General features: G+C 41.7%; 1 protein-coding gene across 4 annotated transcripts in view; it reads left to right on the top strand.

Annotated features, from left to right (window-relative positions):
* Positions 1-26782, top strand: part of COL21A1 (collagen type XXI alpha 1 chain) — a 198342-nt gene that overhangs the window by 129879 nt on the left and 41681 nt on the right. For all 4 annotated transcript variants that reach the window (XM_074947848.1, XM_074947849.1, XM_074947851.1 and 1 more), the window contains 2 exons: positions 22725-22769; positions 23505-23558. In XM_074947848.1, coding sequence (XP_074803949.1) covers positions 22725-22769; positions 23505-23558 — 99 coding nt within the window. The remainder of the gene's footprint in view (positions 1-22724; positions 22770-23504; positions 23559-26782) is intronic.

Below are 26782 nucleotides of genomic sequence, written 5' to 3'. Positions count from 1 at the left end.
AGTCTTTAAATGTCTTATACAATTTCTGGTCACTTTCATTTGAATTTTCGTTTTGTTATCTTATAGTTGGTTATTTTAAACAATTTTTCAAATAGTTTCATTTCAGTCTGCTTGTAATCTTCAGTCTGTCTGACAAATAATGTAGTTCATTCCATAATCTGTTTTTATCAGATTTTCTTCAGAAGGATCCTGTAGGATAGGGGTGGGCAAAGTTTTTGGCTCAAGGGCCACATCTGGGTGGAGAAATTGTATGCAGGGCCATGAATGTAGGGCTGGGGCACGGGAGGGTGTGGGAGGGGGTACAGTGTGCAGGAAGGGGCTCAGGGCAGGGGGTTGGGGACTCAGGGTAGGGGGTTGGGGTGCAGGAGGGGTGCGGTGGGGACTCAAGGCAGGAGGTTAGGGGGCTCAGGGCAGGCGGTTGGGGTGCGGGGCATATTTATTTCCAGAGGAACTAGGGACTTCTAAAACAAATAGAAAAGTATAATGTGAAGAAAAGATCTGGCATTTAGCAGAAACTAGTTGACATATGCACTGGTCACACACATTAAGGGTACACTCATTAATAACTTATAAAGGGTTAATAAATGATTAGCTACAAGCATCAGACAAACATGAATAGCATGTATTATAGTTGGTTATAAGCCAGGGGTGGGCAAACTACGGCCCATGTGCTGGATCCGGGCCACCAACTGTTTTCATCCGGCCCTCGAGCTCCCGCTGGGGAGAAGGGTCTGGGGCTTGCCCTGCTCCGGCTCTCCAGCTGGGGAACAGGGTCAGGGGCCACTCCACGTGCCTCCCGGAAGCAGCGGCATGGCCCCACGGCTCCTATGGGAACCGCAGCAAATAGGAGCTGCAGGGGCAGTGCCTGCGGACTGGACAGCACACAGAGCCACCTGGCTGTGGCTCCACATAGGAGCCAGAGAAGAACCACACCCCTTCTTCTGGGAGCCATTTGACGTAAGCACCCCAACTCCCTGCCCCAGCCCTGATCCCCCTCCCGCCCTCTGAAGCCCTTGGGCCCAGCCCAGAGCACCCTCCTACACCCCAAACGCTTCATCCCCAGCCTCACCCCAGAGCCTGCACCCCCAGCCGGAGCCCTCACCAGCCCTCCCGCCCCAGCTCGGAGCCCCCTTCCGCACCCTGAACTCCTCATTTCTGGCCTCACACCAGAGCCTGCACCCCCAACCAGAGTCCTCACCCCCTCCCATACCCCAACCCCAATTTTGTGAGCATTCATGGTCTGCCACACAATTTCTATTCCCAGATGTGGCCCTCAGGCCAAAAAGTTTGCCCACCCCTTTTATAAGCACTTTAGTAGGAGCCCATCAGTAGAAAGTGTTATAAGTGGTTAAAATCTACCTACTAACCTCTAGGATTTTATTACAATTCATACCCATTTATTAAAACATCTAGTTTCTTCAAATTTCTTACCTTTTTGTACTTGCCACCATCTGTTTCTTTATGAAAATCAATACAAATTAATAATAAAAATATATAAATAATTCATTCTTTAAGGGAACATTGATAAATAGTTTATAGTATAAAGCATGATCATTGCAGTCATGCGAGGGTTTGGTTTTATACTTCCTGAGATTAAATGTTTAAAAGCTCTTCAACAAACAATGTAAAGCACATCTTTTGTTAGAATATGCAGTACCAGTACTTCCATACACCAAGTCATGGGTGTCTCCTTTTATTTATTTATTTGTATTACAATAGCGATCCCAATCTGCTAGGCCCTGCCGACACACAAAATAAGCCATTGCTGTGAAAAGTTTATTCCAATGATTAACTAGTTTATCAAACCACAGGATAGTCCAGCCATGGAAAACATTTTAAGTGTGAAGGGAGAAACTTATGCCAGTTCTCTTCCCTTTGTACTGGACAGGGGTGTTCTCTGGGCCTTCCTCTTGCTCCAGAGTCTCCTTCTCCCACTCACTACCTAAATCTCTTGTCTTCTGGCCCATCATGCCATTCCTAGGGAGCTCCTGCAGAACTTTTGGCTCTCTGCACTCTCTCTGTCATTGAGAGTCCCATGCCTGCTCTCTCTGCCCCTTTTCTGACTCAGCAAATCTTCTTCTTCCCTCTAGTGCCAGGTGCTTTCTCTTAAATGCAGCTGGGCTTAGCTCAGCAGTCACAGGTGTGCTGGCTTCTTGCCTCTTGAAGGGCAAGAGCTACCTTATGACACTATTCGTAAGTGTTTGTTGCATTGGGGCCAGGGAGACCTCTTTATCAGCTGCCTAGACTATTCTCACAAATATCACTACTTGTTTGTCCTCCTCAGTAATGAGATTTGGTTAATAATAGCATTGCAGTTAGAGGTGGTTGGGAATTTTTCGCCACAATGGTTTTTCATCGGAAAATGTTCATAGGAAAGGGTTGATTTCTGAGGTTCAGGATCACATTTCTGGGGAGAGACAAAGGCTGCCAGAATAGCCAAGAGACCAACGGTTATGGCATTCACCAGGGATGTGGGAGACTCAGGTTCAAGTCCCTGCTCTGTCTGATTTGGAGCAGGGACTTGAACCTGGTTCTCCCAGATCCCATGTGAGCACCCTGACCACCAGGATATTCTGTCACACACATATGCACACACTGGTGAAAACATCTGAAAGGTCTCACTTTCATCCCTGTGCAGAACAAGAAAATATTTTCAAATCTGAAATGTTTACAGGATGGGAGAACTGTTTCCCACCCAGCGTAAATTACAATATCTTGTTGTACAGGTATTACATTTGTATTTGACCACACTTTCTAACTGATCTATATTGCACAAATTATTTTAAAAAATTGGGGGAAATGTTCCACTCACCACAACAGATAATAATTTTGAAGTCATTTTGATTTATTAGTTCAGGATATTTTAAGATTCTGATAAGCTTTGTAATATGTCAGCCAACATAATACTGCTTAGGTTGCAAACAAGGCTCTGAAAAGTTACTGAAACTGATTACCCACATGACTATGGGAGCTGAGGGGTTCATCCACATACACACATAGCTATACATGCTTTATCAGAATTTTCTGAAATCCTGCATCTCATCCTGAAATGTAAATGAATATAGAACATTTTAGAGAGACAAGGGGAGTGAGATAATATCTTTTATTGGACCAACTAGTGTTGGTGAGAGAGACAAGTTTTTGAGAATCACAGCGCTCTCCCCAACAGAAGTTGGTCCAATAAAAGATATTATCTCACCCACCTTGTCTTTCTAATATTTTGGGACCTACATGGCTATAACAACACTGCATACAGAATGTTTTGAGATTTACAAAATATACATATATAATTTTGTAAAAGTCAGATTCTACTATGAACAAGTATCTGTGACTCAAGTTGAAAATGCAGAATGGATCAAAGGGTGCTTAAATTACTCTTTGTTTTCCCCTTTACAATACTAAATTGAAGTCATAGTTACACTGGTATAAAATCAGTAAGTGAGAAAAGAATCAAATCCACAGCGTACTATACTATCTATGGCATTTGATTTGTGAAAATGCTCAGCATTGGATTGAATTCGCTCTCATAGATGTCAGTAGGAACAAAATCAGATCAATGCTGAGCACTTCAGAAAATCCCACCCATGAAGTCGAGACTGTTCCTCCAGTTGGAGACGCTTGAAGTGCTTGGACTGCTATCTGCCTTGTGTTGTATTGCGCTGACATCCACCATTTTTGTGCCAGGAAAATCAATGTTCATATTCCCAGTAAACAATGTTTGACATCTGCTGATTAATCTAGTAACATAGAAACTTCTATCTATTATTCAGACCTTGCAATTTACTCATTAACTATCTCAGTTTAAAAATCCACCAATAACGTTTGAATACTGTGTTTATAGTGGTTTTCAAACTTTTTTCATTCGTAGACCCTAAAAAATTTCGAATGGAGATGCGGCCCCTTTTTGGAAATGTTAGGCATAATCTGAAGATTCTCTTTTCTGTGGTAATGACAACCTCTCCTGGACCTCTTAGACACAGTCGGTGGACCCTCCCACAGGAGACTGTGGACCACAAGTTGAAAACCATTGCTACGTTAGAAATGGTTTGCTAAACAAAATAGATTCATAGAACTATAGAACTAGAAGGGACCTTGAGAGATCATCTAGTCCAGTCCCCTGCACTCATGGTAGGACTAATTAAATAGACTATTCCTGACAGGTGTTTGTCTAATCTGCTCTTAAAAATCTCCAGTTATGGAGATTCCACAACCTCCCTAGGCAATTTATTCCAATGCTTAACCACCCTGGCAGTTAGGAAGTTTTTCCTAATGTCCAACCTAAACCTCCCTTGCTGCAATTTTAGCCCATTGCTTCTTGTCCTATCCTCAGAGGTTAAGAAAAACAATTTTTCTTCCTCATCCTTGTAACAACATTTTACATACTTGAAAATTTGTTATCATGTCCCCTCTCAGTCTTCTCTTTTCCAGACTAAACAACCATTTTTTTTCAATCTTCCCTCATAGGTCATGTTTTCTAGACCTTTAATCATTTTTGTTGCTCTTCTCTGGACTCTCTCCAATTTGTCCACATCCTCCCTGATATGTGACGCCCGGCACTGGACACAATACTCCAATTGAGGCTTTTTCAGTGCAGAGTAGAGCAGAAGAATTACTTCTCGTGTATTGCTTACAACACTCCTTCTAACACATCCCAGAATAATGTTTGCTTTTTTTGCAACAGCATTACACTGTTGACTCATATTTAGCTTGTGGGCCACTATGACTCCCAGATCCCTTTCTGCAGTACTCCTTCCTAGGCGGTCATTTCCCATTTTGTATGTGTGATTGTTCCTTCCTAAATGGAGTACTTTGCATTTGTCCTTATTAAATTTTGTTCTGTTTACTTCAGACCATTTCTCCAGTTTGTCCAGATCATTCTGAATTCTAATCCTGTCCTCCAAAGGACTTGCAACCCCTCCCAGATTGGTATCATCCGCAAGCATTATAAGTGTACTCTGCATGCCATTACTGAAATCATTGATGAAGGTATTGAACAGAACTAGACCCGAATTGATCATTGCGGGACCCCACTCATTGTGCCCTTCCAGCATGACTGTGAACCCCTGATAACTACTCTCCGGGAACCGTTTTCCAACCAGTTTTGCACCCTCCTTATTGTAGCTCCATCTAGGTTGCATTTCCTAGTTTATTTATGGGACAGTCATGCGAGACAGTGTTCCTCAACACAAATATTATGCCTTGCACCAGAAAAGCAGAAACAGTCTGGCAGTGCTACAAGTAGCAGAACATAAATGTATAGCTCTGTGCATGAAATGCCTGTGGATGGGACCGAAACTGCTGACCACCAAAGCATCCCACAGACCCTGTCAGAGTGCAATACCATCAGATAGTTTTTGGCCTCACTTAGTCATAATGTACCTTTTCTTAACTAAAATACATAACATGTCAGAAGGCAATGAAGCAGCATTCTTGAGGTCCATGAGGAAGCTCTTGATGCTTTCAGGCTAGCTGTGGTTCGACCAATGAGGACTCTGCCTGGAAAAGGAAAGGGCCACCTGGGTTGTGGAGGTAAGTCAATGTGCCTTAAATATTGGGTGTGTTTTCTAGTAAAATATTCTGATAACTCATACACTAATCCAAACTACTACTCATTTATGAAATCATGATAGAGAAAATGTAACCTGTTGTAAGGCCAGGCCTTGAGTCCCTTTCCTGTACATTTGGAACTCATACAAAGCCATAAACAGAGATGACACAGCTACAAAAAATAGGATGGAGTAGTAGTTGCTTTATTGGGTCCAGCTATCTCTTTGTAACTCATCAGTCAACTGTGTCGTCTTCCTTTCACAGCAGGAATTCATGGTGGGGTTATGGAGGCTAACGTTAGGTGAGGAGGTCTCCCTCTACGGTGTCTCACTTTAATGTGTGAATAATATAGCAACTTTACTTAGCTTCTACTGGACTAAGTAGTCACATGACTGGGTTGTGGCTGAGGAGCTATGGTTGAGTGAGATTCCAGAAATCTGTTTTGTATTCAGATATTTCACAGCAAGTCAAACCATCTCTATCATTTGTGTAAACAAAGCTTCTCTTTGCAAGCATGTTTCAAATACAGAGTATGGTGGGCCTCCATTTTAGCATGTGCTGGGGGAATAAAAATAATTAATAAAAAATAAACTGGCATTTACAAAGAAACTCTCATCCAAAAATCCCAGCACACTCAACAAATTGATAATGTCACTATAAAGTAGATAAACCAAGAATCACTCCCTCTATCACTGTAAAGCAGCCACTTCTAGGATGCACAGCAACTATTCACATCAAAACTAACAGTAGTTCAGGATAGCAATGTGATGTGTATGGGCTACATTAAGCCACATTGTTTATTTATATAGTCACATGCACGGATGCATCTAATGCCTTGTGGATGAATGTGCTCTAGCTGGCAAGTAAGTAAATATTGTGCTAATTGTGGCCTTTTCTCTTTGTTAGGGTTAGAGGATGAACCCTAGAAGATCAAGATAGATCTGGATGCTTTGAGATTGCCTTCTCTTGCCTTACAAAGTGATAACCATGAAACTTGAAATATTTGTCAGAAAATTAAATTTTTTAGATCATAAACAATTTTAGAGAGAAATATATTTATTCATCCTGTAACCCTATTTTGGTTTCTTCCCCCTCCTTACACTCTGTAAATCATGTTTGATAATAAAGCTGATTTTTTTTTACATTATGTCACTGATAATTTTGTTCCATCACAGGCTAACACTTCAAAAGCCAACTTTTAAAAACATGACTTGTATTTTAGTGTATAATTTTCAAATATTTTCACTTTTGTGTGCACATAAATAAATTACATATACAAATCAAACCCAGTGGGTTTTCTGTATATAAAATGCACCATTTGTTTTCAGGTGTAAAAGAGCACCGACACTGTGCCCTACAAGTGATTTGTTTGTGCAAAGTTGTGTACCTGCATCAGAGACATGACCAGATTTTCAAAGAGGCAAAGTATTTTCTTATTTGTATTCAAACCTGCACATGGTCATGCAGCCATAAGACTATTTTTATTATTAATTGGGCATGATAGGCATTCTTGGTGTTTTACAAACAGATAAGAAAGCTGTCTATAACTGAGGACAATTAAAATCTAAGGGCTTATCTCCACTACCCCCAGTGGATCGATCACTGCAGCCATCGATCCACTGGGGGTCGATTTAATGGGTGTGGTGAAGACCTGCTAAATCAACCGCCGATTGCTTTCTTGTTGACTCCAGTAAGTAGATCTAAGCTACGTCGACTTGAGTTACACTACTAATGTAACTCAAATTGCGTAGCTTAGATCGACTTTTCCCTGTAGTATAGCTCTGCCGTAAGTAAGAAATCACAGAGAGGAATAGAGGAAGGAACAGAATCACAAATCAGGGAGAGAAGAAATCATAGCCTGATATGGACATTTTACATGCAATTCCTTATTAATGAATTGCTGACATTGAGCTGTGTTTTTTTTTTTTTTTCAGATTAGGGCCAAATTCAGCACAAGAATGCAGTGCGGGGTTGGGAGGAGCACATCAAGAACCTCCCTCCTCTTCATGGTACAGGCCAAATAGAACTGTAGGCTCTGCATAGTCATGGTCTGTTCTGCCCATGTGCCACTTTGGGTGAACAGTGCCTCAAGCAGGGTGGAGAGGAGATGTTTCCACTGGTCACCCACTCTCCCTGGCCCACACAGCTATACCCTGTGAAAGGGTACAATGGTAGGCACACCGTCTCTGCACATCTATAACTTCCAAGATGTACTTTTGCCTTTATGGGGCAGAATACCGATCTGTGCTTCCCTTACGGTGGTGCAGCCCCATGTTGCCCCTGCAAGGCACAATCAAGCCTTTAAATAAATCTTTCTCTCTCTCCCTCTCTCATGCCTGAATATATACACAGGGTCACTTAACTGTAGCAAAAGAACTTTTCAAAGATGCTTCTGCATTAGAGATCGCCATCAGATTATGTAATTGTCTTCTGAAGCAGTGGTTGTGATACTACAAACCTCCAAAGTAGTATGAATTGGACCCAAATAGTAGTACTTATTAGGGGGCAGAGTCCCCCCTGCATCTATGCTCTGCTCAATACATTGGATTATAGTGATGGTGAGGTGTCAAGATGCTAGTTACAGCTCCCTGGCATGAATTTCCATATGCCATTGGAGGATCAGAGGAACCATGTACTCTTCCTATTCCCAATATATTACTTTCATCCCCCAGCACACTCCCTGTGCCAGAGAATAGGGTTGTGGCTATTGCTTTAGGAGGATGGAGCTATTTAATCCAGTGGAGACTTCCCCACTGCAGACTGACTATGACCAGAATCAGTACATAAGAATTGGGGGCTAAGTCCATGATGCTGTCCCAACACCGAAAGCCCAGTTAAGGTGTGACCAGGTGAGTCAGTCTCAATCATTACATGGAGTGATATTTAAATATTCCAGCTGGTTATGTCTGCTTTTTAATAGTTCTGTTCTGTATTTCTTAACCTGTACAATAGTTTTAGGGTCAGATACTCAGTTCCATGATATAAAGGGGACTTGGCTGCTTTAAGGCAGCTTTGATGCAACATCAGAAAGGGAAAGGATGGCATAGTCAACCCTGTGCCACTACCTCTTCCTCCACCAACAGATGGAGGAAGGGCATGTCGGGGATGCAATGTGCTGCCAAAATCCTGGCCAACAATATGATTCTATAAAAGCCCCTATCCATCAATTCAAGTCACAGCTGCCTTAAGGATTGTGGGGGAGAAAAGTGATGTAAAACTACCTCTGCCCTTCTCAGGATCACCAGTGTGGCTATCCCACTGTCTGTAATCTCTAAAATGACATAAAAAGGAGGCAGGAGTAAGAAATTAGAAAGAAGTATTGCAGAAAGGATTGCATTGTTGTGAACACAAAGAATCCTCTTGCTCGTGTACCCATTAGTATCCATCTAAGTCTAAGGTTTGGATATAACAGCACAACACTGCTGGCAGTTACCCCTGTTATGTCAGGTTCTGTAAGGGTGTTTTATTATGCAAGCTCAGAAATCTGATTGATTGTGTGTCTTTGCTGACATTAGTGGAAATTCCAGTTGAAAATTGCAACTGGTTCCAACTGGCAACCAGGTTTTGGAACAAAGCAGCGGATTGCTCATTATATTGGTTCAAAGTGTCCGTCAGTAGAAACCAACCAAAACCTTCTGAAGGGTTCTAACAGAGTCTACTGGAATTTCTATTAGGAACATTTGAATTGCACAAGATAAATGGCAGTGTACAAACATTTTATATGAATCAGGAAAGATTCTGTGACGTTAAATAACAGCAAGGTCCAAATTGTACCCTGACTTGCATCCCATGCAATAGCAATGGTCCAAATGCTTATCTCAGTTTTACTGATATAAATCACTTATAAATATGCTTATAATTTTTAGAAATTCTGGAATGTGGTAAGATTGACAGAATTTCTTTGAGAGGGAGAGGTACATAGAAAAGCTCCATGTACTTCATATTTCTGTTCCTTGGGCCAGAGGAAGTGAAATTGCACAGGGGAGGGGGTATTATTATTACTGTTATTTATTTGTTCAGTGTTGATAATTTAGTTAACACTGTACAAGACATGAAATAAAGATAGTGCCTGCTTACAATCTGAAATAAAGGGATTGTTTCTTTCTATGACTCCCTTTGGAGCATTGACTTGTCACTGCTTTGTTCTCCTGTGTTAACATCCCTGTTTCCTCCTCTTCTCTGGCACTGGCTATGTATAGGCCTCTCCAGACAATCTGGCTACTGTTGGTGCTAAAGCCTTCTCCTCAGTAGCTCCTGCTATCTAGAACAGACTTCTTTGGGGGGGGGGGGATATGGTATTTTCAGTGTTAAAAATGAAAGTATTACTGGGCATAGCTAGCGTACTAGCAATTTTTTGCAGAGTAAATGCCTGCTTTATGCTTTTTGTAGTTAGTTCTTTAGTTTTGTAGACCTTATGTCTGGCAAAACTCCAGCTCCATTTCTGTCTGTGCTATCTAAAATCTGGTTTAATTAAAAGCTTCTGGTAAGGTTATAAATACTTTGGAAGCATAGCAACAAGTGCTGTGAAATTTGCTAACAAAAGTAAGTCTGTGTTTTGTATTTGCAGTGTATATCACTGGACTAGATAGCTTTATTGAGAAGCATGCTGGGGCCAAGATTTGTTTGTTTAGAGAGCTGAGTTTTTAATATCGACAGTTAATGCCTGACTGTGGCTGTAAAGATATGATACTTTACAAACCAAATTTTCCTCAGGATTGAAGAAGCCCATAGTGCTTGTAGGCTGACTGCCCTTCAGTCAAGATGGAATTTTACTGAGGCATCAAAAAATGGACAGCCATGTTCTGCCCCCCTTATTCATATATATTGGACTTAGTTACTACTAGGAGATGCAGAAACTTTTCAACAATTTACAGCAGCTGTGGTTCTAGCTCACTATCAAAATGTACCCTCTCTGGACTTTGGTTTTATTAGCAAATTAAAAAACCATATCAAAGCATAAAACTCATCTTAAACTTTCTCTCCAGACTTGGGAGTCCCTGATATCGTTCTTTCCCATTCCTTCATTTCTTCTTCCCTGGAGAAATGCTCCAGTTTCTCCCCTGTCCTGGGTGAAGCCAACAAGCTCGATCAGCAAGAGGCAGCAGAAATTACTTCTGTTAGCGTTCTAGTGCTTGAGGAGCCAGAGTGTTAAAAACTATTACCTTGTTACAAGTCCTGTTTGTTTATTATAAAAGCCTTTTGTCCACTAGAGAACCTTGAAAACTGAAGTAATATTCTTCTGTCTTTTCTTTAGTGTGTACAATGCCAGTTGTTTTCTTTTTTTTCCCCCATAGTTTCACTGTCCGAGCCCAGTTATTATTTGTGCTGGTTTCAAGGATAGCTATGATAAATTGTGACAGCAACTTGACCATCTGATAGTACAATAATGTAGTTCTTATGTCTGACTAATATTTTCAACTTTCAATTATCATTCGCTTATGTAGTTCTCAAGGAAATACTAGCCACCATGTGCATTAGGAGTGCTTTGTGATTATATATGTAATAGTCAATCTGCCAACTATAGTGTTTCAAAAGGCTTTGTAACTCTGAGTGTCAGGGTGCCTCCCACTCTCTTGCTCTGACTTTGAAGCGGCTTGTTCGTGGGACTACTACTTAATGTATTTTTCCCATATATTTTTTTCTTTATTGATTCCCCTACCTGAAAACATATCCACTACTCAGTAGCAACAGAAGGCGCCACTTCAGCTTTAACATATATTTCTTCTGCTGTTCCCAATGTACCAAAAAACTTTCCTAGTACTGTTCCAGATCTTTTATCCAAATTAATTTCAGACTCCCCCTATTCCATTTGGATAATCCAGATTTTTCTGTAATCGTATGTTTTATCCAGTCTGCCCTTGTGTTCTTATCCAAAATCTGAGTTCGCTTGACCTTTTTTCCACATTCCCAGTAATTCTCAAATGCATCATCAAGGATTTCTGGGAAAGTAAAGAGGAGTTATACATAAAGAATCACGTTTCGCAGGTGCTTAGATGCTACTGTTAAGGCCATCTTTATGAGAGTCTGTTTTGTTTGTGTTTGCCTTTTTCTGTCTGCACATTGCTGTGGTTGCAAAATTCTCAACATTCACTGAACAATTTAATTGAAACACAGGTCTGTGAAATCACTTGCAGTAAATTAATCTTTTAACAACAGTTATTTTTTGTGTGGCTTAACCTAACATTTCACCAGCTGATCCTGATTTAAGGATAAATATAAACGGAATGATTAGGATTGCCTACAATACTGTTAATTGTGAATATCTCAACAGAGATCCTGCTGAGACTGAACTGCCCACTAGGTACTCCTGAGGGAATTCTGCATCAAAAAATAAAAAAAATATGTGCCAAAAATTAAATATGTGCACAATATTTTTAAATTCTGTAAAATTCTTCAAATTTTCTTTGTCAGTAAATAAATGTGGTTCCAGCATGGCAGTGGGGAGCACAGGTACACTGGCTGCATTGAGGTGGGAGATCACCCTGAAGCCCCCACCTCTCCTGGTACAAGGACTCGGCAGTGAGGCTGTATCTGACCCTCACACAGGGCTGACACCTGACCCCAGAAACACCCCAGGGCTCTGCCCCTCTGCACCACGTACACGAGGTGTGGGTGGGCAGGCTCAACCCACAAGGATCCAAGTGTGGAGAGTCTTTGTATGGGGTGCAAAGTTTCTGTGTGGGGCAGTCTGGGTGCGGGTGGCCCAGTGGGAGATCTGGCTGCACAGGGGCTCATTGGGGGCTTCTGGGTACAGGGACAATGGGACTCTGCAGGAGATCCAGGTGAAGGTGGTTGGGGCTCAGCGGGAGGGGGGGGGTCTGGGTGTGTGTGTGTGTGTGGGGGATCTGGTGCCTGGGGAGTGGGGCTTGAAGGGATGGGGGTCCAGGTGCAGCTGGTTGGGGATCAGTGTGCCCCCTATGCTTCACCTCTGTTTGGAGGAGGCAATCCCCCCCAAAAAACTGCACTCATGGTTGCCCTCCACCCCCATAGATTCCCTTTGCTTCCCTGCCATTTTCTGCAGGGAAGAACAGGAATTCTGCATGGTGAGGGGGGTGGTGTGTTTTCTGTGGGTGTGCAGTCATGCAGAATCCCCCCAGGAGTAAAGAACTCCTTAGTGTATTGGTGGGAGATTATAGCAAAGCTTGCATTGCTACCACACATACTGTATGTGCACTAAGGAGAGAGCACTTTAGTTTTGTAATGGAGGGAATCTCCATCCTTAGAGATTTTTAAGGTCCAGCTTGACAAAGACCTGGCTGGGATGATTTTAGTTGGTGTTGGTCCTGCTTTGAGCAGGGGGTTGGACTAGATGACCTCCTGACCTCTTCCAACCCTAATATTTTATGATTCTATGACTGACACAATGTTACCATCCTTCAACAGAAATCTCCAGGTAAATATTTTCTGGATTTATGTTGGAAAACCTTTAAAATAGATATGGTTGAAAACAAGGTTGAGTAGAATGATCAAAATAACTTTGACACAGTCTCATCAGAAAAAGTCAGTTATGAAAGGAGATTCTTGGGCCATATGCTGTCTTTGGCAGCAAAAAATTGCATTGGTCAGTGTTGTTGGCAATATTCTCTAATGGCAGTGGAGCATCTGCCAGATTTTGCTCTTTGATATTTGCAGAGAACTTTTTCAGAAATACATGGTGCAATGTTAAACTACTAGTTAGCTCCATAGTTAGCTGGCTTTTAAGCATTTTCTTCATTCAAGATTTCTCATTATGGATTAAACAGACAGTAATGGTCTCCTGTTAAATTTTTGCTTGAAAGCACAATGATCCTCTTTCAATCTGGAAATAGGTTTATTTCAAACATTTTTGTGTTTTTATTGAGAGAATGGATAGTTTGAAAAATTATTCCTTTGTGGACTGTCTTAGACAATATTTATTAAATGTGTGACACATTCATAAAGTTTAGATATACAGGATGTAAAAGGAAGTCTGTTTAAGGCTGTATGCTAATATAGCACAGAGATGTGAACTCCTTGAACAGACTTTGCCTCAACATCAGCCTGGCACCCTGTAACATGGTGAGCTCCATTCATGCCCTCTGATGGTTAGAAGTCATTCAGGCTCTCTGGTGAGTGGCATCTCCACATTATATATTTATATCCCCACCACCAACCCCAATACAGCAAAGTATTTACAGTGATTTCTTGTTCTGTCCCATAGGGCCAGAGAGGAACAGAGATATCCCTCCCTTGGGATCTCAACACATACTGGACTCAGCTAACCCACTCTCTCATCCCTTTACTTCCTTCCTGTGTTGTCTTTTATAGCCCTCAACTGATGGCTAATTAGTTCCTCTGCTCCCCTTGACTGATCAGTTAGCTAGCTGCATATTCCCCAGTCAGCCTAATTGGTGCCTAAATGATTATAGGGCTGGTTTATTTGTTAGTCTCCAGCAGTCTGTCACACACCCCTTCAATGTTTTCAGTTTTAGCATTGTCTGCTGGAGGAGCCTGGTTGCAAAGTGTTTGCCCATAGTGGAGAAGTATCATTATCTTTGGAGACTTTTTCCACAAGGCGTTTCCTTCCTCCAGCCATAAAAGTTTCATGGGGACTTCATGTATTACCTATAAGACTGAGGATGTTAAATGACTAGTAACAGAAGATGGAGAGAGTAGAAAATGATAATTAGAAATAGAATACTTTCTCTGGAAGAAGATATAGTCTCTCCTATTATTCAGAAGCATAGAGTTTGGCATAGTGAGACATCAATGTGTTTATACTACTGGTTATAAAAAGTGGAAAAATATTTGGTTTGAAATGAGGCTCTTGTTCAAATTAGCTTGGACTTACTTCATTTGAATACATAAGATAGCAATCAACTCCCTTAATTGGGACATACTGCAGAGTTGCATGGAAAAAAACCTAACTGTGTGGTATGATCCAAAACCAAAAATAGGGAATTTGTGATTAAGGAAAAGATGCACATTGATTTTTCAAGGACCGGAAAACCATGTGTTTTTTTGCAGCTAAATCCATTAAATTTGCCAGATATTATCAAAGGATGGAAGATTCATTTAAATTGGCAGATAACTGGGATAAAATGGTACATTTATTTTAAGTAAAAATACATGAGAATTGAAACTCATTATGATAATGGAAACCAAGTTGATGGTTCAGTACATAAATCACATAGGAAATCACATAATTTGGTATGTACAAATTTGTTACAAATGTTTTAATTGAGAGAATATACAAGCCTACCAAGAATCTCTTTACATGTCTAACATTTTGTTGAAAAACAAAACACTTCCATTAAAAGAATTTAAGCCTTAATATTTTGGTATATTTTATCTTTCCAGTTGTAACATTTTCCTGCTAGTTGACAGGCAGAAAGTACCAAAATACTAATCACAATATTTTTTTAATTAATCCTCAAGAAAATATGGCAACAATAAGACAACTCGCAACTTTCTCAGTAAAGGGCTTAGGCCCTTGACCCTGCATTTGGATTTATGCAGGTTGGACCCAGGCCCGCTGACAGCAATTCCAGGCCCCAGGGCCGAACAGTCAATTAGCCTGACATTTAGACGGTTCTGTGCCTGCGCTGGCTGGTGCCCAGCTTGCTGCCGGCTGTGCTGCTGGGTGCGCTCTTCCGGCATGATGAGGGCTTCCACATGCCCCCCCGGCTGCCTTCGCCACTGCCGGTACCACCCTGCGCATGCCAAGGAGCCCTGTGGCCCGACCAGGTGATTTAAAACGGCCTGGGGCTCCAAGCAGTGTTCCCTTTAATTTTTCCCACCCATGTGCAGAATGAATTTTGTTATGTGCACCAATATGGAGATGATGTGTGACACCTCACCTCCATATTGGTGCACGTAACAAAATTCATGTGGTGGGGTGGGGCCGAGGGGTTCGGGGTGTGGGAGGGGGCTCAGGACTGGGGCAGAGGGTTGGGGTGTAGGGGTGTGAGGGCTCTGGCTAGGGGTGCAGGCTCTCGGGTGGGGCCAGGGATGAGGGGCTCAGGGTTGGGGCAGAGGGTTGGATGCAAGGGGTGAGGACTCTGGCTGGGAGTGTGGGCTCTGGGGTGGAGGTGGAGATGAAGGGTTTGGGGTGCAGGAGGGTGCTCCAGGACTCCTCCCAGCAGAGCAGCAGCAGCAGCACCTGTGCTGTGTGGGAGAGGTGCCTCTCCCTGCTGCAGCAGCTCCAGGGCTGAGGCTGCAGGACAGGCACCACTCCCCTGGCCCCAGCAGATCTGGGTCAGGGCTGGGTTTGGGCCAGGGCAGGGGTGCCCCAGCCGTGCCTGGGGCTGGGCCGGGCTGGGCCGCCCGGCTGAGTCTGGATCTGGGCCGAGCAAAGCCGCACCACCCCTGGGTCCAGGCGCCCCAGCCGTGGCAGGTCCAGGCCGCAGCAGAGTTGGGGTCAGGGCAGGGTCACCCCAGCCGCAGCAGGTTGGGGGTCGGGCTAGAGTGGGGCTCTCCCCCAGTCACAGCAGGTCCCTGGGCGGGTTACCTGAGGGCCTGCATGGTGCTAAATAGGCTGCTGCGCGGCCTTGCAGCTTACAGGGAACTTAGGCCCCCGGATCCTTTTAAATTACCCCATGCCCTGGGCAGCTGCCCCATTTGCCCGTCAGTGAGCCTAGTTGGACCCATGCTCACATTGAGTTCCAGTGAAGCCGATGGGGCTCCCCACGGTTCCAAGGGGTCCACCTATGCCCATCAGAGTCATATTTCATAAAAGGTTATATATTTCTAGACTACTGATTAGGGATTCTGTGCCTAGTCCAGTTTTCACTTAGAGCCAAATACTATTTCCAGTGTAGTCAGTGGCGAAACTCCCATTGATTTTAATGAAATCAGGATTTGGCACCTAGTTTTCCAAATGCTCTTTTAACAGTTTGCTGCTGGACCATTAGATAATGTGCTATCTACTACTGTACAACCTCTGTAAATGGTGGATCACTCATTTAGAAACAATTTGGTATGGTTCAAATATTATTACTTATTATTTATTAATTTTATATATTGTATTAGCTTTTAGAGACCTCAATGAAAGACCCGTTGTGCTAAATACCATACCAACAAGTGAAACAAAGACAATTCCTGCTCCGGAGAATGAACAGTGTAGGATTATACCAAGATGGAAACAGATGGGAAGGACTGCTACATTTACACAAACTAGTAGTCTCAATCTTTTAGTCACAGATGGCTGCCAACCTAACTAGTGTCTGATGACAGTAATTTCTAGGCACCATGGCAAAAATAGGTGGTAAGGATAGATATAAATCCCGAATTCAGCAAAGTTCTTAAACACATGCATAACTTTAAGCACACAAATAATTTGTTGAAGTCAATGACTGCTTACATGGTTAAAGTTACACATGCACTTAAGTCCCTTGCTAGATCAAGATCGAAGAGAGGATAAGGAAGTGGCTTTACAAATGTTGATGGGGAGTTCTTCCCATGTAAAAAGGATGACCTGGAGGAAAACATGAAGGTACTCGTAGGAAAAACAATCAAGTGGGCAGTAAAGGCTAATGTCTCTGGAAGAGTGAAGGCAGGGGTCAGCCTTGCAAGAAATTTGATAGAAAAGGGATAGCTAAATGTGGAAGGGACTGACAAAAGAAGACACAAGCTTGTGCTTGATGCAGAGGAAAAGGGGGGAGTGAGTGGAGGGATGCAAAAAGGGGGTAAGATCAAAGTGATGGACCACTTTTTAAAGCTCAGTAAGGCTTTGAGGCTTTGAGATTTTCTGAGTTTAGTTATAGTGGATAGAAATACAGTTCTAAATTTTATTGATCGTAAAAATGCACTGTTAAATTCAGACAGTAAAAAAACATGTTTTCTGATTAAAATAGAGAGTTGCCTATCTTTTCTCATGTATTACTGACAAAAAAAATTGCTTGATTCAGTTAATTGTGCAAAGGACATCCCCAAAGGCCATATTTTCTAGGCCAGTGAATCACAAATTATTCCATAGCATTCATTCTATCACTCCCAGTGGGTGGCAATTTTCCCATTTGTAGTGATTCCAAACATTGTGTTTCCCTTAGTGAAAAATAGCATGATGGGTCTGTTTTATATTAACTTCTGATTAAAGACAGGCATTCATTATAGTTCTAGTTTATACAGCCTTTACAGGAAAGGTTACATTTTTGTTTTGCAAATTGAATTAAACTAGATTTGTCAGCTCACACTTTAAAGTAGTATTAGATCTTTTGATCATTACAGTAAGGTTACTGTGATAGTTTACTTAATGGTATGTCACTCTCTCAAATATAACTTCCTATTATAAGTGGTTTATTACTCATGTTGTTAAAAAAGTAAAATAATTCAGGTTCTGAAGCTTTATGTTGCATATGAAGTATCTGCTTAGGAGTGAATTTCTAACACTTTTCCAAAACTTGGTTTGGCTTTTAACCTAAAAGTTAAAAAGAAAATATAGGATGTCTGAGAGGCTTTTAAAACACTCTCCTCTGGGTAGTTTCCAGTAATTTTGATTGGCATGAACACAGGTTATGCATGAATAGGGAAATAGTAGAGTGAGAATAGATAAGGAAATAGAGATTAAATTAAATTTTCTAGGCCTTCGGGACTCAGTCCTACAGAAATTAGCCATTCCAGCTGCTGGACCGTGGAAGTTTTACCGGAAAATAATTATTGTGGGGAAAGCCCCTTTCTTCACTGGTCATTACATGCCAGATTAGTCATTTCATACTGCTCCTTATGTGCCAATCAATATGTGGTGAATGACTTTGAAGAACTCCACTTAGTTTGCTCAGGGAATCCCTGAGACAGATGAATGTGAGGGGCAGATTCATTTTCAGCTGAATAAATGTCAGTGAGCCAAATAAGGACATTAAGAATCTGATCCTGCTCCCACTGAGGTCAGTGGCAAAAATCTCATTGACTTCAGGGATACAGAATCAATCCTACAGGAGCTATGGCTGGATGAAGTTTATTTTCTTACAATCCTTCATTGCTATTGATGTGGAGGTAAAAGCAAAAGAATGGTATAAATGGATCCCTTCAGCCAAGGAAGTTTTTTAAAAGGACCTAAGTGGGGCATTAAGGGTTTTTCTAGTGTGTGTGTGTGTGTGTGTGTGTGTGTGTGTGTAAGAGATTAAATAATCTGAATGAATACAACCTGGAACAGTATAGTGTGCTTCTTCCTTGCTGAGACTATTTTGGGAGTTTCGGATCCTGTGGCAAGATGTTGAGTGGAGAGGCCCCTACCAAACAGTTCAGAACTCTCCGGTCTGTTTCCCTCCAAAATTCTGTGTGGCAGCGAGGAAGAAGTGTCCTCTGAAAAGGAAGAGAGAAATCAAGAAGCCTGCTCAGAAAAATCTTTTAGAGAGTGAGCTGTACTTCCCTCCAGACATTCCTCTGCTACTTCCACAGAGACATCAGAGTTTTGGGAAGTGGTGAGGAAATTCAATGCATAAATTATTTGTGCTGGCCTCCGCATAAATCTCTTGCATTTTACCCCTTGTCAACCTGCCATGTAATTACAAATGTAAGTAGTGTAGTTGTAGCCATGTCAGTCCCAGACTACTAGAGAGACAAGGTGGATGAGGTAATATCTTTTATTGGACCAACTTCTGTTGCTGAGAAAGACAAGCTTTGCTACAAAGAGCTGTTCTTTGGGTCTTGGAAAGGTAGTCAGAGTGCCACAGCTAAAGACAAGATGGAACAAACGTTTAACATAAGTTCTTATCACATATTCTAGGTGAAGTGGCCTGGTAACACTCCTGTAGTCATAGGACAAAAACATGGTCTTAATGAAGACACTGGATTCATGGCTTGTCACAACAATCTGTAACCCATGAACCTCTACTTTTTGTGCTATGACTACAGGGGTGTTAACAATTATTCTCACATACTGGTTTGTGGGTTTGGGAGAGTCATTTACATTTTCGAAGTGTTATGACAATACTTGTAACTCCCCTATGTGTTAAATGAGTATTCATTTATAGATGGAGGAAACACAGAGGATATGCAACCAGTCCAAGGCCACACAGCAAATCAGGATCTTAGCCAGGGTTAGGATTTAGGAATTCCTGGGTCCACCTCATTCTCAACCCACAAGACCACACTATCTCTCACAGTCTACAATTTCACAATAGGTATCCTCTCCTTACAAGCATTTGGCCCCATCTACATCATTTTTCAACTACGGTAGTCTGAGACACTTTACTAGTCTAGCACAACTCATCCCTAAACACTGTCACCATCTTGCTAGCAAGAACTATGTCCAAATGTAGTTGTTGTGAATTTGGTTCCAGCATCAGTGTAAACAGGCGGTCAAGGGCCAGCTGCTTAAGTTTGATGCCCTGGCTTCCCTCATAAAGTTGTTCCGCATTGTTGTGCAAGGATGTCTGTCACCTCAGTTGATTACTTCATTCCCATCTCTTGCACATATCTTAGTACTTAATGTCAATATGTGGTATAATATCCAATTTTCTTCTACTTCTTTATGGCAATTGATACATTTATTTTCATGCTTTTCTTTGAAACATATATTCTGGATGTTACTTTGATTTAATCTCATCAAATAAATTGTAAACTGAAAAAAAAAAGCAAATGAGTGATTCTGAAAGTCTTATTGTTTTAGCAATTAGGTGTGAATTTGAATGAGAAACCTTCCCACGAAATGTATTTACACATTAGTCCTGTTCTCAAGGTTTAATGGGTTTTACTTTTTATTTTATATTCCATTCTTTTTGTTCTCAGGGTTAAATTAAATCCACATGCACATCATTTTAACCAAATCAGTGGTTAGAACCTATTATTACTGTCTTCATAAATTTTTGTTCCTCATTAGTGGATAAAGACCCAAATTTTCTTCTCAGATCCACATAATGCTTTTCTGAATTTTGGAATAAGTTGGTTGTTTGAAGGGGTACCATTGGTATTTTGGTAGCCTCCAAGACTCTTTGCTTGTGCTGGTATATTACCAAAGGGCTGTGTGTTTTGCATCAAAATTAACTCCTTTTGGGAGGAAAAAACAAAACAAACAGCAAAATGCCAAGAGCCATTTTAGTAAGCATATATTACTGTACATATGACCCTGGAATAATTAACTCCTGCTCTGACCCTCCTTACGTTACCAACACTTTTTTGTTTATTTGTATATTGTAGTATCTCCCAGAGGACCCAATCAGGATTGTGTCAGCATTGTGTTAGGTGTTGTACAAACACATATGAAGATACTATCCCTGCCCTGAAGATTGTATAGATGTGTAGCCAGAAGGAAGTTATTAGCCAACATGAGTTTCTGTACATCTTTCCAATATATATTATCCTGTTTCTGAAAAAATCCTCTGATGGGTAGTATATGGAATATATTGTGTTAATAAAGTACAACTATTTAGAATTCATGGACAGGACTAATCTCACCTACATTTATTTAAAACCATGTCTGGTTATGGAACTCTTACAACCCAGATCCAGCAGGTCTAATATGATTTTGAAATACTGAAATATCTTGACAGAGCAATAGTTTGGAGAAAAGACTTTTATATTACTCAACATGAGTAAAAGGTGGAGGAATCAGGCCTTAATTATCCAGTCAGCTTTCTAGTGTAGCTTTCTGAAATATTGTGTCATTGCTTTCTCCTGTAATTGATACCAAAATTAGAACCTTGATGTCTGTCAAAGCCCACAATGTGTCATTATTAAATATACCATGAAGATAATTCTGTTAAATGGAATCTGTATTAGCTAAAATTAAACTAGAGTTTAAGTATAGTGTAAACCATAGAACAATTACAATTCTAAAGTTTGTTGGCCTATCCCCTGTTCACATGTTGATGTTACACTGGTGTAATTCCACTGATTACTATGGAGTTATTCCTGATCTACATTAGTGAAGGGGAGATCAGAATCATGCTCATAGTGTGGAGCAGAATGCACTATCCTGATGCTGTGTTAGGCATTTCATGAAACCTGGATTTCCTTTGCTCTATCACTTCACCCTAGGCTTCCCATCATTATTTTGGTTTCCAGTGACGACAATATAATGCTAAGGGAAGAGCTTAATAGTCTTAGAATCAGTAGGTCTTCATTAGTAACAATTTAAGAACTTATGTCAATGTGTTTTGACTGGAAGCGGTTTTACCTATGTGTGTCTGTTATGTCCAGGACATCTCTCTACTTAGTTCCATTGCAGCATATTATGTTAAATATTGGACAAAATAATGAAGTCAGTGAGCCAAATTCACAATGGACTTACTCTGAATTTACATTGGTGTAACTGAGAACAGGATTTGGTCCACTAAGGCTGCATAAGGCGTAACTGAGAGCAGAATTAGGCTGATTACACATGTGAGAGTTTTGTTTCCGGGATGGATTTGAGTAGTCTTTCATTCATTATAACACTCTGTGCTAACTACATGTAAAAAAAAAATGCAGTCAAGTTGACCATCTTTAGTCACTGATATTGGCCCTCCTTAAAGCCAGTGGAAACCCAACAGTCATGTCTGAGGGCAGAAACTGGGACGCAAAAAACAATCATCTCCAGTGTCCCTCAGAATCTGATCGCTACAAGCGAGACAGGAATGTAAAATTTGCTATGCTGGATTGGATGATTTATCCATCATATTTGGTGCCTTTTTTCTCTGACAGTAGTCAGTAGCTCATGCTTTGTTGAAAGGTGAAATGAACCTAGATAATTGTGAAGTATTTATCTCTCTGGCAAATGTTTTAAATCCTGAAGCATGAGGTTACATTTACTCTGTTTTTAGCAAGCATAACTACAAATGATAGAGTTGGAAAAGAAAATATTTTGCATGAAATTTCAATTTTTGTTTCCACAAAGTGCTAGCCATGTAAACATGTCATGATAGATTTAAAATCAGCTAGTTTATTTAAAACTGTGATCATGCCAAAGCTGGCCTGTATATTCTGTAATAGGAAATCTTATGGGTATTTCCTTCTCTGCATCGTCAGCATTTTCATTCCCCCATTCCACCTCGCTGGGGCAAAGGTGGGGACGTGACCCTGCCCACCTGCACATTTGCAAATACTGGCAGGAAAGTAGAGGGGGAGGCACTGAATTCTCTGTTTCAGTCTATATCCTCCAGAAGCGTTAGCTTGCATGTTTCCAGGTTGTATCTTATTTCCTGGCTATGTTTCTAACCCAAATTAAAAGAGAAATGTTTACAACATTTTTTTGAAATAGCCTTTTTATATATTTAAAACTTCTTGTTTTTTTTTCTTAGGGAATCCCTGGAATCCCTGGAAGTCATGGAACAAAAGGACAAAAGGTATTCATAATAGTTTAAGATACAATTAAAATCAGTGCAAATTTAGGGTGGGTCCCAGAGCCCAGGCTGTAGCCCGAGCCTGAATGTCTACACTGCAAGTTTATAGCTCTTGGCTAAGCCACACAAGCTCAAGTCAGCTGACACAGGCCAGCCGCACGTATTTTATTGCCATGTAGACATACACTGAGAGACAGAAAGGACTGGATGTTATGCTGGGTGTTACAGATTGCATGGCCCCTTCAGTCTCCAAGATACTACCCTGACCTGGGCCTTAGAGATGTTTTTCAGACTCCAGGTTTGGTTGATCTGAAATAAGAGCCTTATAAACTGGGTTAAGCTTCCCCTGACCTGACCTGACTCCAAAGGGTAAGGGAGAAAGCCTGTCTGCCTCCTAGACCAATAACAAGGAATTCTGCTTGCCAGGTTTGGTTTGGAGGCCTTCCTAAAGGGGATATATTTTTTCTTAGTTTGGTTTTGGCCTTCCCTGTCTTGGATCCTGTACAGGGACTCATGCTTCTAAATCTTTTATGCACATTGCAAATCTTTTGGTCTATTTTTTTGCATTCTGTGATTAGAGCAATCAGTATGGGATGTAAAAGGCTAACATACAATTAATTGGATCTCCTAACACTTTGAAATCAATCCTGGTGAAACTAATCTGTAGAATTAGGGGTTTGTAACCAAATTACTTTTTTATACCAATATTATATTTATGTGAGATGTTTTCAATTATAGGGTGAAATTGGACCTTCAGGGCAACCAGGAGCAAAAGGATCACCAGGGGCCGCTGTATGTTTTTTCATGTAATTTTCTAGGTTATTTAAAAAGAAAAATCGAATTCTGTTATGTGTAAGTGTAATGTCCTGCTTTGACTGCCATCATTAGCAAGGTTTGACGCTGGACATTCAGCACTGCAACATAGACCTCTACCACTATAGCTAAAGAATGGACTAGAATAATTGGTAGCAAGTTGTTTTCTGCTGTGGAGTGGCCACTAGAAGATGCTGCATAATACAGTGAAACAATGGGTTACATCAGCATGATTGGCTCCATGTTAAAGACAGCATAAGTTGTTACCCGCACAAAATTCTCTGTTACTTGCACACTGTAGGGGCACCCACCCTTACCGTGTTCCTAGGGCTCAGGCGTAACCATGTTAATTTAGGCATCTAACTTTACCCCCCGTAGGCTCCGGGCTCTACTCCTCTGGGGTCCAGGTAAACACCCGTTCCCACTGGAGTCAGGGCTTAATCTTTTGTGGGTTTTATGGGGTCTTTTACTAGTGAGAGAGCCTTACACAGTAATACCCTACTTAACTTCTATTTATTAATAAAACAGAATGCACATGCTACATATACAATGCTCACCACTCTCAATAAGATGGATGAACTTTTCTTGATGGTCACTCAGGATCAGGTCATCTGGGGGACTCCAGTTTCTGTACAGTGTCATTGGCAGAGTGTTGTGGTCTGGCAGTTCTGATCTTGGGGCTCTGTCCTGGAGCTGGTTCCCAAAGAACTTCTCTTTGGACCCTAGTTTATATAGTGAAACTTGAGTCCTGCTTAGCTGTACCTTAATCATTTTACTAAAATTTTACTAACCAATCCTAACATATTGTAACAAAATTCTCTAACCAATTATACCCCCCTACCTTAATTAATGTACACCTAGCAAAATTAATTATGTAACAGACCGAAACAATCAAAGAACCAGACAGAGATCATACAGACAGACAATAGGGAAGTGGGGATTATAAAGATAAAACCACAACTATTAATAAGTAGTTTCTTGCCAGGCAGAATGCTATCAAACTAAGTTTTCTTTAATCATCTGAAGATCTGTTTCTTTATCTGGTGATGGTGGGTGCTATAAGGACAGGATCCAGGGCACCAGCAAAACAAGCAGGTGCTGGGGGCGGCACATTCCTAGGGGCAGCGTTCTGGCGCCGGCCCAGCTGAGTGCGCCGCCACCGCTCGGCTTCTCCCTCCTCCCTCCCAGGCTCGCCACGCGCTTTCGTTACTTCCTGCATTCCCGTTACTTGCCCCCGTTACTTCCTGCGCTCCCCCACCACCACCCTTGCTCCCCTCCGCTCCGCCTGCTCCCTTGAATGCGCTGCCTCGCCCTCGCCTGAGAGGGAGGGGGGAGAAGAGGAGCGGTGGCGTGTTCAGGGGAGCAGGCAGAGCGGAGGTGAGCTAGGGCAGGGGATTGCGGGGTGAGGGGGAGGGAGCCGCAGAAAGCAAGGTGGGGGGGTGGAAATGCAGCACACCCAGAGAAGGAGGCAGGGCCGGGGATTTGTGGAAGGGGCGGAGTTGGGGCGGGGGGGGGGACATGAAAAAAAAGCCAAAATATTTTTTGCTTGGGGCAGCAAAAATCCTAGAGCTGGCCCTGACAAGATTGCCTTCTTAACAGCCTGATATTACATTGTTTTAATGTAATTTAGATGGCGTTTGAGGATGAGACTTTCTGCTTCTTAGCTAATGGCTGCTGCTCTCCTAATGTGGCTGCAGACAAAGTCCTTAGGCCTTACAATGTGGCTACAGGAAAAGACCTTGTCCTTACAAAGTGGGAGTGTGCTAATAAAATTAGCACATACAAAATTGGGAGGTATTGCCAATACGGAGGAGGACCAGAATATCATACAAGAAGATCTGGGTTACCTTGAAAACTGGAGTAAGACAAATGGGATGAAATGTAATAGTGGAAAGTGCACGGTCATGCATTTAGGGACTACCAACAATAGTTTTTGGTATAAGCTGGGGATGTATCAGTTGGAAGTGGTAGAGGAGGAGAAAGACCTGGTTTACTGGTCAATCACAAGACAACTATTAGCCACCAATATGATATGGCTGTGAAAAAGGCTAATGCAATGCTAGGATGCATCAGATGAGGTATTTACAGTAGAGATACAAAGTGTTATATTATCATTATAGAAGGCACTAGTGAGACCTTATCTCGAATACTGTGTGCACTTCTAGTTGTCTGTGTTTAAAAAAGATGAATTCAAACTGGAACAGGTGTCGTGAAGGGCCATTAGGATGATCAGAAGAATGGAAAACATATCTTACAAGAGAAGACACAAGGAGCTTGACTTTAGCCTAACAAAGTGAAGGCAGAGGGGAGAGGTGATTACTTTCTATAAATACGTAAGAGGGATAAACACCATGAGGGAGAGGAGTTATTTCAGTCAAGGGCCAGTCTTGGCACAAGAACAAATGAATATAAACTGACCGTTAACAAGTCTAGGCTTGAAATTAGACAATTTTTCTAACCATCGGAGGAGTGAAGTTCTGAAACAGCCTTCTAAGGGGAGCAGTGGGTGCAAAAACCCTAATTTGTTTTAAGACTGAGCTTAAACCTCACTTGATAAGTTTGTGGAGGGGATGGTATGATGAGATTGCCTACAGTGGTATGTGGTCCATCTGCGACTGCTAATAGCAAATATCTGCAATGGCTGGAGATGGAACACTAGATGGGGAGGGCTCTGAGTTACTACAGTGAATTCTTTCCCAGGTGTCTGGCTGGTTGGTCTCGCCTGCATGCTCAGGATCACCATATTTGGGTTCAGGAAGAAATTTTTCCCCAGGTCAGATTGGCAGAGACCCTGAGGGGTTTTTGCCTTCCTCTGCAGCATGGGGCATAGATCACTTTCTGATCTACACTAGATCCTCTAGACTAGTGGATTGTTTGTAACCTGAAGTCTTTAAATAATGATGTGAGGAGTTCAGTAACTCAGTCAGAGGTTATGGGTCTATCACAGGAGTGGGTGGGTGAGGTTTTGTGGGCTGCAAAGTGCAGGAGGTCAGACAAGATTATCAGGATGGTCTCTTCTGGCCTTAAAGTCTGTGAGTCTATAACTGAGTACTTAGGTTTGTCAGTGTTTTGCTGAGAGACCCTGGAGATTAAGTAGCTGAGCGCTGCATCTGCCACCTCAGAAATCTGGGTTCTGTTCCCAGTTTATATAATCTCTCAGGGTATTTTGATGGGTGACAACAGAAGGAGGTTCATCCATTTTG

Source organism: Natator depressus, chromosome 3 (assembly GCF_965152275.1).
Source record: "Natator depressus isolate rNatDep1 chromosome 3, rNatDep2.hap1, whole genome shotgun sequence".
Taxonomy (NCBI): domain Eukaryota; kingdom Metazoa; phylum Chordata; order Testudines; family Cheloniidae; genus Natator; species Natator depressus.
Note: the sequence above shows the minus strand (reverse complement) of the source record. Positions and strands in the feature narration are given on the sequence as shown.